Raw genomic sequence first — 12667 nt, forward strand, 5'->3', positions numbered from 1 at the left:
ACACACACACACACACACACACACACACACACACACACACACACACACACACACACACACACACACACACACACACACACACACACACACACACACACACCACACACACACACAAAATGAAAACAACCCCAAAATCAACCCGCAGTGGCGAACTCTAGAGCCGGCCCGAATTTCTAGTACACTTAAGCATGGCTTAAACATAGCTTAAACATTCCTGAGTCACAAAATTGTCAAAAATAAAATAAATGCTTCTTGCTTCATAAAAGTGAGGTAGAACAGACTATCAGTTATGCTACAATCATATTTTCTACACTGTTAGGGGAGACGCACTGGTAGGGGAGACCGGAGACAAAAGTAACACTTTTTGTATTTGTCTTCATAATTCACAGACTACTTGAAATATCCTAGTCATCTTTTGCTATAAGAAACATATATATGTGTATAATATGTATGTATAATACATTTTTTAAGCTTTCACTAATAAGGACAAGACTAAAATATTAATTTGAATGCAATGAGTCACAGTGTTACAATTGCCCCCGTGACGGGGGCAAGGCAATTCTATTTGTAGAGCACATTTCAACAACGAGGCAATTCAATGTGCTTTACACAGAACATCAAGCAAAGAAACACAATTATACAATTTTAAAATGACAGTAGGATTCATAAAACAAAAGAAGTAAACATTATTAGATACAGAGGATTAGAGAAGAAAAGAAAAGAGGAAAACAATAACTCAAACAAAGGCAGTGGCAAGATCTGCAAACTACTTTTGTTTAATGTAAATACAAATAAAAAAGGATGGAGACCCCCTGTTGTAACTGTGAGGACCCCCTAGGGGTCCCAGGCCCCCTGTTGAAGACCCAGCACTAGAGGATGAACTGAGAAAGGTTTGGTTCATCTGATTATCACATTTCTATAAGAGAAATATAATATTGTTGCTGTGTCCAAAACCTTTTATTATTATTATTACCCTTATCATTATTATTACTGTTGTTATTATTATTATTATTATTATTATTATTATTTTACTCAAGCACAATGAGAATAGAAGGACTTTTACTTGTAACACAGGAGGCTATTTTTACATTATCGCTATTTTTACTTAAATGGAAAAGTGTATAATTTAATTAGTCCTACTGGTCATCACATATTGGATTATTGGCTCAGGAAGGTGACAGAAACAAAAATCTCCATGAAGTCAAGGCTTCATGAGGTGAACTATATTGATAAGAAAAAAGGTACAATTTGTTTCATGGTGAACTATTCCTTTAATAGTTGTGTTCTCCTGAAGCTGAATGTGTTCTGTAGGTGGAGGTGTAACTCCACTAGGTACCAGTGGTGGAAAGTAACTAAGTACATTTTTGAAGTATTTATAGCCTACTTTACTTGAGTATTTTTTTTTTATTGAATATTTTATTAGGCAAAAAAAAGTAAAACAGCACAGTTACATTTAAAATACTTTGTCTAACAGGTCCGTTCATAAAAGTCCTTGCGGACTTGTTTCCAATGAGGGCCTTGGTATTCAATTCATATACATATATATTGGCACCACAGTTCGAATATCATTACAAAAAGAAAAAAAGCAAAAGAAATAATAACACTATGTACAACAAAACAATAAAAAGGGGGGGGGGAAAGATATGTACATGAACAGGGGGGGGGGGGTCGGCTGTCTAACGGGAGAATGGTACTACCTCCTATTTCCAATTTCTAGTACTTTTACTTCTACTCCACTACATCTCAGGGGCAAATATTCGCGACGCGTTGTGAACTTGTAGATCTGCTATTTTCAAACATTTTAGTACTTCTACTTTTGGTACTTTAAGTATATTTTGATACCAATACTTTTGTACTTTTACTCAAGTCAATTTTGACTTCTGTTCTTTTACTTGTACCAGAGTATTTCTATATTGCAGTATTGGTATACTCTTACTTAAGTAAAGAATTTGAGTACTTTTTCCACCACTGTGTGTGTGTGTGTGTGTGTGTGTGTGTGTGTGTGTGTGTGTGTGTGTGTGTGTGTGTGTGTGTGTGTGTGTGTGTGTGTGTGTGTGTGTGTGTGTGTCTGTGTGTGTGTGTGTGTGTGTGTGTGTGTGTGTGTGTGTGTGTGTGTGTGTGTGTGTGTGTACATACGTGCGTGCGTGCTTGCGTGCGTGTGTGTGCGCGTGTGCGTGCGTGCGGATTGTGACTCCACACACAGGTGCGGATGATGATGATCAGTGTTGATTGAGAACAAAGTGTCAATTCACTCTGCTGGTTTAACATCCGGTCTGAAACGAAAACGGTGCGTTCACGTTTATAACGTGTTGCACACACCGGATCCAGTAGGCGGGGCTTTAGACCGGATGTTTATAATGGACGCAGGCGCATCACGGCTGGCTTGAATAGTTGGGTTTACAGCGTGCCACGCCGCTCTGTAAGAAGGTAAACGTATGTTTGATTTATATCAACACCACACGTTTTTATCCACCAATATTTAACACTATTATTATTTAAGCATTCGAGGTGTTCTAGGACTGTGAATTATTATGACACCCAAATGGACAAATATGTGAAATATTGTGTTTTATAAACGAGGGAGAAAATGCATTAACTAAGTCATTTTTATGGAGTCTTGACTTTTACTTCATAAATGTAATTATGCAAATGTCTAAATCGATAAAATACATCTATGATAGTCTTGATCCAAGACTAGCATCAAACAAACATTTGTTCCAAATGATCCAATTTTGCAACTAAATTGTCATCTCCAAAGTTTAAACCTTAAACCACACTGTGTGGGAGTTTGTAGATCTATTAACCTTGCCATACATTAATGTGCGTTTATAATCTACTTTTTAGCCTCTGATCAAGACGGTCAGGGATTGTATCAATGGTGATCGAGTCTGGTGTGTTTGTTAGTTTTTAAACGGCTCATAAATCCCCATAAATTAACCTAATCCGACACATAAAGCGTTTCAACCCAAAGACACGGATGTTACCCGCCCATACGGGTCTGTTGTGTTCCGTAATATTACTTAAAGTTTAATAAAGATGTGTTTTAATCCCGTGTGTGTCTGAACGCCGTTCTATGTCCACGTTTACATGGAGTGTAATGCCTGCGTTTACCTGCTGACACAGCGACACTTTACCAAATAGTCTGTAGGCTAGTTCTGTGTTTAACATCCATAACATCCATGTATACATTGTAATTATAAAGTGATTATCTTAAAGCCACAGATGTTATCTAAACATACGGGGTGTTAGTGTACAGTTAATGTTCAGTATAGTTTAATAAAGAAGTGTTTTAATCCCGTCTGTGGATGAATGTCATTGTATTTCCTGGATTACATGGGGTGTAATACCGGCGTTCACCTGCTGCACCCACTATAGTGATGTTCAGACAGACCAGATTAAAACATTTATTAATTGAATAATGCGTGGCTTTGGGATAAACACTTTATATTTAGAGTAATATACATTTATCAAGATGTTTGAGACTATTGTTGGAGAGTGTTCAAGAATGTCATAGATGAGATCATAATAATAATAATGAAACTTTATTTGTGCAGCACTTTTCACATTTCATACTTTTCATAAAATATCTAGAACAAAACAAATGTAAAAGCCTAAGGATAGAGATTAAACAGAGCTACATTGTAACATAAGATAAATAACACTCAGGCAGGAGAATAAGTAATCTAAACTAAATATCCATATCAAAATCTATAACAAGAAATCTGAGTCCAATGCTAAGATGAAACTATAATATCGTCTCTATCGGGAGGAAACCTCAGAATGTCCAAAACTGTTACTTTTCGGGATTCAAAAATGGCAAAAGTAGCAGATCTACAAGCTCAGAACGTTTCAAGCTTGTAGATCTGCTACTGTTGCTGCTTTTATGTGACTCTATAGTATGATCAAATAGGGAGAGGTTTTCCAATTAAAAAAATAATTAAGGATTCCAATTCCAAAATAGCAAAAATAGCAGATCTACAAGCTCTGAGCTTGAAGATCAGCTATTTTTCTACTTTTGTGTGACATACTAGAATGACAAATTTAATTTACAAAAAAATAAAAAATAAGGAGGTAAGAGGTTTCTGCCCGACAGCAACTATATGTCCCTCTGGAGTGAGTGTGGAAATAAAGTGGCCCTCTGCATCATCAAAGTTGCATCACCCCTGCATTATAGCCGACTTAAAAACTTGATTTTCTATTATTATTGTCATTATCATACAATATATTAAATGTAATGTTGGTTTATATCTGTGTCTTGCAGGTTAATCATGAGGTGACCTTCTGCAGAGTGGATTAAATCTACTTCATACAGTGAGTTAAAAACGCTGAGTCATGGCTTCTAGCTATGACTCAGCGTTTGACTCGCTGTATGAGTTCTACAGTGAAGGTCCCGGATGGATGGAGTCATCAGGAGATAGCTGGTAATAGAGTGTCTGTAACTCAGGACAAGGGGCTTGAAGATGGAACCTCGATTGAGTCGACGCAGCAACGAGCCCTGAGAGCTGAAACGTATAACGGTGCCAACGAACGCTCTCTGTTGAGATACAAGGCGTACGGTGCTCGGGGCGTGGTGCCATACAACCTACGCGGCTCTATTAATACCAGCTATCTTCAACCACGCGGCGGAAGACCTCACACGGTACGTACCTGGATCACACCTGGCCAGTAGTGGTGGAAAATAACTAGGTGCATTTACTTAAGTGCTGTATTAAGTACAATTTCAAGGGATTTATACATTACTTGAGTATTTCCAAATTTCAGTACTTTTACTTCTACTGATTATTATTACAAAACCTATATACATTTCGGCCATTTGAAAATAGACGATCTACAAGCTCACAGTGCGTCGCGATGCTTGTAGATCTGCTATTTTCAAAAGATTTTAATATATTTTGAAAACTTGTGAAACGGGATATTCTACATAATGAGTACTTTTTATTTTTGGTATTTTAAGTACATTTTGATACCAGTACCTTTTGTACTTTTACTCAAGTGAATTTTGAATTCCGGACTTTTACTTGTAACAGTATTTCTACATTGCAGTAGTGATACTTTTACTTAAGTAAAAAAAACAGTATTTTTTCCTCCACTGCTGGCCATTATAAACCAGGGCTGTGTCACCATTACAAAATGGAAGTTGACGATTCATTGTCACATAAATGATTGCGATCAAAGATATAATTGTGTTTGACGTTGAGCATTGGAACATTATGAATACAAATGTCATTTATGTTTGGCTTTTAGGGCTTCATGAACAAAAGTTGCACAAGGCACATATGACAAATAATATACATCATTTAAATACAAAAAATACATTCATAGTGGGATAAGTCGAGTGGAAATAGCCAATCTACAAGCTCAAAACGTGTCTCATCGCAACACGCTTTGAGCTGGTAGATCTGCTATTTACACAATATTTTAAAAATGTTGACATTTTTAACATGGTAATGATAATAATAATAATACATCAGACTTATATAGCGCTTTTCTAGTACCCAAAGTCGCTTTACAAAACAGCTTAAAAACAATTTTATTAGGAGAAAAAAGAAAACAAAAGAAAAGAAAATATTAAAAGGCTAAAACAAAAGGCTAAGACTTGTCTTAGAGGACGAAAGTGAGGTTTGGTTAGGTCTGGGCAGGGAAGGCGAGTCTAAAGAGGTGGGTTTTGAGGGAGGCTTTGAAAACGGCAAGAGTGGGGGCAGCTTTGATGTGGGGTGGGAGTGGATTCCAAAGGGTGGGGGCCGCAACTGAAACTGCCCTGTCACCCCAAGTGCTTTTTTTTTTTTTTGGGGGGGAAGTCCAGGAGGTTTGCGTCGCCAGACCTGAGGGAGCGGGAGGTTGCGTGGCGTTGGAGGAGGTCAGAGAGGTAGCAGGGGGCCAGGTTATTGAGGGCTTTTTAGGTGGTGATGAGTATTTTGAAGTCAATTCTATGTTTTACTGGGAGCCAATGAAGGTCATGGAGTACTGGGGTGATGTGATCTCTGGATCTGGTTCTGGTGAGGAGGTGGGCAGCAGAGTTTTGGACATATTGGAGTTTATTGATAGTTTTTGCAGTGGCACCGTAGAGGAGACTATTGCAGTAGTCGAGTCTGGAAGTGATGAATGCGTGGATGAGTGTTTCTGCAGCAGTTTGGGATAGAGTGGGACGGAGGCGGGCGATATTTCTGAGGTGGTAGAAGGCTGTTTTTGTGATGTGATTGACATGGGATTGGAAGGAGAGGGTGGGATCCAGGATGACACCAAGGTTTCGGACTTTGGTCGAGGGGGTGACAGTGCAGCCGTCGATATTGAGGGAGAAGTTATGAGTGGGGCGGGTGAGGGCATCTGGTCCGATGATGAGAATTTCTGATTTATTGCAGTTGAGTTTGAGGAAGTTTTTTTGCATGATCAGGACGATCATGACGATTATTGCTATACTGTAGGTTCTATGCACAGCAGCCATATTGCAGAGAAATTGGGCCTCTTCTTACTTCCTTCACAGGTGTTACCAATGATACTAATGAAGGCTCTGTTCCATTCTGGTCAGGGTGCTGATATTGTGCATGTTGGCTCACTAGAAACACTCTATTTTGGTTCCCAGATGGCCCCTTATGGTGGGTGTGTAACTCTGAGAGTGTACAAATGGACCCTTCCGGGTCCATTTGGTTCCATTTTGTACACTCTCAGAGTTATGGGGGTCCTTGAAAATAAGACAACCACTGTGCCACACTAAATGGAACAGAGTCTTAATTAGTATCATTGGTAACACCTGTGAAGGAAGTAAAGAAGGGGCCCAATTCATTCCCAATATGGCTGCTGTGCATAGAGCCTATTATCTCAAATAATTGCAATTAGGCTATTATGTAACAATTGTGACAGGTCAGGGTTTATACTCATGGTAACTGATGACTGATATCAGACCACACTATGAGAGCCACTGGTCTAGCGGCTGAGAGCTGAACCAAGACGTCTGTGGTTTTATTTTCAAGCCGAATCCCAACCCTCAACATTCTGCCTCCTCCAGTGTTATGGAGAAATTGGTGACCTGACAAAAGATGTGTCCATCTTGTGGACTTCACATCATGACAAACATCCAATGTAAATCACTGCTGTTGGTTTATGAACAGAGTTGCTCTGTGCATAAACAAACAAACGGTTGTTATTTACATTTGGACATGGTGATGTTTTTGTGAAGTCCACGAGATGGTCGCATGTTTTCTGAAGGTCACCAATTTCACTGTAACACACAACCATGCTGGAGGTAGGAGGCACAAACTGGAGTTTTGGAATCAGCGGCCATATTGGAAATAAATCGGGCCTCTTCCTCACTTCCCTTCACAGGTGTTACGATGATGCTAATGAAGGCTCTGTTCCAAATGGACCCTTACGGGTGTGTAACTCTTGAGTGTACAGATGGAAACAAATGACAGTCCATTTGGTTCCATTTGTACACTCTCAGAGTTATGGGTGTCCTTTGAGAACCACTGTGCTACACTAAATAGAACAGAGCCTTCATTTGTATCATTGGTAACGTGGTAATGTGAAGGAAGTAAGGAAGAGGCCCAATCCTTGGCCAAATGAATATTCATGTGGGGGTCCTTGATATGAAAACATTTGAGAGCCAATGTCTTTAGTTGTTTCTGAAACTTGATGAAATGATAAGCATTGTAGACTTTACTTGAACATGGTGTTTGATACAGGAATACGGCACCTCTTTGCTAAATTGGCAATGTTTCTCCCAAAATGTAAAGCAAATGAAGAATTTGCAAAATGTTCTTAAAGCAGGGGTCTTCAACAGGGGGTCCGGGACCCAGAGTTACTACAGGGGGTCCGCCAAATCTTTTTTTACATTAACCACTTGAACCCTAGCATCCCTTTGCTGAGGAGAACTTAAGCCAAAAATAGCAGATCTACAAGCTCACAACGCCTCGCACTGCAAGGCGTAGTGAGCTTGTAGATCGGCAATTTTTTAGGTGTAGAGGGAAAAAAGAACCGCAAATGTCTTAAAGGGATAGTTTAAAACACTTTTTCCTATGGATTAGTCACCCCATGGAGACTTGAATTCATGGATATGTTTTTGTTTTTGTCTCATTCCTAAACCAATAATTTGATGACCGGCAGCGGTTCCGGTAGGAGACATCCTTTGTGCGTACCGGTCCATAATTCAAGGCTCCATGGGGTGACTAATCGATTGAAAAAAAAGTATGTTTTTGGGTGAACTATCCCTTTTAAGTAATGTAAAGTATACATGATGTGAACATGTACGGGTGGGTACATCATTCTCAGACCTAAAACATATTGTTTTATGCCCACAGTGGCTGTAGGCCAGTCAAGCATCTTCAAAGCATGTACTTAAAGGAGTAGTTCACCCAAAAAAATACTTATTTTCTATAAATTGCACACCCCATGAAGCCTTGAATTCATGATTTAGTTTTTGTCTCATTACTAAGCCAATGATTTGATGACCGGGTGTATTTCCGGTAGGAGACACAAATAATTTACTTTGTGTCTCCTACCGGATACATTAGCCGGTAGGAGACGGGAATCTAATTATTGGCATAGGAATGCGACAAAAACAAATCCATGAATTCAAGGCTTCATGGCGTGTGCAATTGATAGAAAATAAGTCATTTTGTGGGTGAACTACTCCTTTAAGTTACTTAATTACTTACTTTGAGGAATAGAAATGGCCAATTACACATTGAAGTGCCCACTTTTCCCGGGTGCCCACTCTTCTAGTTACAAAAGATTTATTTTTTTGTTGATTTATTTTCAAACATGCTCAATGTTCATGTACAATACAATTTAAATCCTTAATCGCAATTATTTGTGACAATTACTCAAGTAAAATGCCATAATGGTGACACAGCCCTGTCAGTGACCAGCTTATGGCTCTACAGACCATCTTGGCTTCCAAAATGTCACCCTGTAAGGCCTGCTCAACTCAACGTTTTTGTTTTCTTTTTTGTGTCTTTACAGAACACGAAGATGACAAGAAGAAGACGTCCGCAAGTGAAGATGGCAGGAAGGTAGGAACCTTTTGATTGCAGCTGCTGCTTGTTAAGGGGGCTACATGCTACATGCTACCATACCATGTATGTGGTCATTTGCGTCGTCTATCGTTTCACGTCATTTGCATCGCGTCATTTGTGGGTAAAGCTTCATCATGTCGGTCCACATCACATAGGACCATGTGCCTTTCTGTGATGTGGATTTATGTGATTTTATTTATTGTTTCACGTCATTTGCGCCCAAAGCTTTGATCACATCGGTCCACATCACATACGACCATATGTGGTCGTAACTTCTCCTCTTTTTCTCTATTCTTTGCTTTAATAAAGCAATAACAAAATTATTTGTTTTTATTTACTTTTGTGTCTGAGTTATTTGATCGATTTTTTGTTTTTGTCTATCTTTCTTTTCACAAACACATTTCTTTCTTCTTGCCTGTCTATTGCACTAGTTCTTCACTAGTAGTTTGTGTGTACAAATGTATGTGATGTGGAGCTATGTGATTTATGTCTGGTATCATTATGGTAGCATGTAGCCCCATTAACACTGTGTTAACAGTCATCTATGTTGTAGGTCTGTGCAAACTAAAAGAGAAAGCAAATGATGTGCGTTGTGTCATTTGCTTCTTTCTTAGTGTTTTTTTTATTTAATTTGCTGTTGTCTGAGTCGTGGCTGCTGTTCAAGGTAAGTGATAGTAGTGACACGGTCTATCATTGGTTGTCGGGCAGAAACCTTGTATCTCCATATATATATATATATATATATATATATATATATATATATATATATATATATATATATATATATATATATATATATATATATATATATATATTATTTTTATTTTTTGTCGTAAATACATTTCTTTACTTGGTCATACCGTGTGACGGTGTCACACACTAAAGCAGTACAAACAGCCGATCTACAAGCTCACAACGCAAAGATCATGATAATTACATTGGATCCATTGGCACACAGGTTATTTTGTGTCTATTTTAAAAAGTAACAATTTTGGACATACAAGGTTTCTGCCTGACCTCCATACTTTAACTTCCCCTCTTTTCTCTTCATTATTTGCTTGAATAAAGTTATAACTTTTTTTCTTCTAGTGTGTCTTTGAGTTTTTTTGTATGTACAAATGGAACCAAATGGACCCGTCACTGGTCCATTTGGTTCTATTTGTAGTACTGACAGTATACGTATCCAGGCTGTTTATGTAATGACAGGGTACAGTATATGTAGGCCTACGCTAAGCTGTATAATATAGTGACAGGGTACAGTATATGTATACTAGGTTGTATAATATAGTGACAGGGTATAGTATATGTGGCTCTTGGTCACATGGCAAACTCACATAGTTAAACCTATTTGTGCTTTATCTATTTTTGATAAAGTAAAAAATATGGCTTTTTTTGCCCTGTCATAGTATCAACTAAACATTTTTTTAGCTTTAACTGTAAAATTTGCACTATCAGCGTCGTTCGCGTAGCGTTGCGTCATTTAACGGGTGGCGGGCCAGCGGTTTGCGTTCAATGCCCGTCATTCGTGAAGAATATGTAAGGGACTGGACCAGTTTTTTTTATTATTGGGTCACGGCCAGCGTTTGTGTGATTTATGTCTCGTAGCATTTCGCGCCATTTGCGTTAAGTAATTTGATTTGCGTCGCGTCTCAGGATTTCACGTCATATCCGTACAGGTAAGTCTTCATCACATCAGCCCACATCACATAAGTCCATGGTGTAGTGTAGTGTAGTATGTGATGTGGATTGATGTGATGTATGTGTTGTCATTTCACAACACATGCGGGTAAAAATTACATTTGATTTCACGTTGCTTCCGTCATATGCAGGTAAGTCTTCATCACGTCAGCCCACATCACATATGACCGTACACGGGGGCCGTATGTGATGTGCATTGATGTGATGTATGTCTTGTGTTGTGTCATTTCACAACATATGCGGGTAAAACATCATCACGTTAGTCCACGTCACATATGAACATATGTGGAGGTATGTGATGCATGTCGTCCTTTACGTCGTGTGTCGTTTCGCGTAATTTTATTGCCGTTGTAACGTTTCAGGCTATTTGCGAGTAAAGCTTCATCACGTCAATCCACATCACATAATAATAATAATAATAATAATAATAATAACATCACATTACTGGTCGTATGTGATGTGGATTTATGTGATTTTGTGATTATTTCACAACATTTGCGGATAGCTCGTCATTCACATCGGTCGGCATTTTTTTCTTTTAGGCGAGGTACATGCCGTTGTTTACAGTAGGTCAGAACAGGGAGAGATGTAGGGCCATCATTCATATCATATGCATTTAACCCATTAAGACCTGGAACTGTGTCATTTTTAGATTTGAGCTAAAAAGCTTTATTTTACACTTTGGCTATTCAAAAATAGCAGATATGCAAGCTCATAGCGCAGCACAGAGTGCCGCGCTATGAGCTTGTAGATCTGCTATTTTTGAAAATTCGTGAAAATGTGTGCAAATCTTTGAATATATATATTTAAAGCGAATATTTTTTAACTCAAATCTTTGCTTCTGGGGGGGGGGTCCCTGGAACAAAATATTTTGATGGGTGTCCGCGGCCAAATACATATCATTTTGGGGGTCCTTGACATGAAAAAGTTTGAGAACCACTGATATAGAAATGTATGTTTTTCAGAAAACTGTTGGGATTTAGGAGAGATGTAGAATCGGCTTCAGGTCTTAAAGGGTTAATGACTTTGGTTATTCCTGTTGCTTGTGTTGTATGTTGTGTATTAATGTCATTCATAGTGTTGTATGTTGTGTACTAATGTCATTCATGCTGTTGCTGTACTGCTGACAAATATTGGCACAATTGATTTTGCGTTGCGTCATTTGCGGTAAAGCTTAATCACGCCAATCCACATCACATATGACCAGTATGTGATGTGAAGGTGTTTGACGGATGTCGGCATGTGCATCACGTATAGTTACTCGTTATTTGTGCCGTCATTTGCGAGTAAAGCTTCATCACGTCAATCCACATCACATAATAATAATAATAATAATAATAATATAAACGATACATACAACCATATGACCAGTATGTGATGTGGACTTCGTTTCACGTTGTTTGCGTACAATGCTCGTCATTTGGCAGGAGAATAATGAAGAAAATGGACTGATGCTGGACTGAGACTGATGCAGAGAACATGAAACAAAGAATGCTGCTGCCATTGCGTCATATGCGCCTCGTATGATTTATGTCAATCGTTCACAAATGATGTAAATTATACGAGTCTCTCTATCTATCCCTCTCTCTGTCTCTTTATCCCTCATCTCTCTATCTCTCCCCCTGCTAAGTATGTTGGTGAATGTAATGCTCATTACAAAGTGCTTTGGTTAAAGGTACTATAGATAAATGCACCATTTAAATTGTAAACTTTGAATTGAACTCATAGGCATCAGCTAGCAGCCACTGTGACACTGTGTAAGAGGCAGTTCAGTCACTGAAGACTGTATTACTCCTGGAAAATAAAATAAACATTAGTCACAACTGTGTGATTGCATTCTAAACATTACAGTCATAACTGATGTCATTCAAAATGTGTAAGCTCTATATTTAACAGCTACCAGGCATTGTGCCACTGCAGAGGTTCCCAAAGCTTTTAGCTCAGGACCCAAACTAGTG

At 38.6% G+C, this 12667-nt stretch overlaps 1 protein-coding gene across 1 annotated transcript in view; it reads right to left on the reverse strand.

Annotated features, from left to right (window-relative positions):
- Nucleotides 1-315: 315 nt before the first annotated feature.
- Nucleotides 316-12667, reverse strand: part of fezf1 (FEZ family zinc finger 1) — a gene marked incomplete at both ends in the record, with an annotated part of 76150 nt that continues 63798 nt past the window's right edge. The window contains 2 exons of the mRNA XM_084059633.1: nucleotides 316-329; nucleotides 974-1029. Of these exons, the coding sequence (XP_083915759.1) occupies nucleotides 316-329; nucleotides 974-1029 (70 nt within the window). The remainder of the gene's footprint in view (nucleotides 330-973; nucleotides 1030-12667) is intronic.

This window comes from Gymnoscopelus microlampas (assembly GCF_963454915.1).
Source record: "Gymnoscopelus microlampas genome assembly, chromosome: 6".
Classification (NCBI taxonomy): Eukaryota; Metazoa; Chordata; class Actinopteri; order Myctophiformes; family Myctophidae; genus Gymnoscopelus; species Gymnoscopelus microlampas.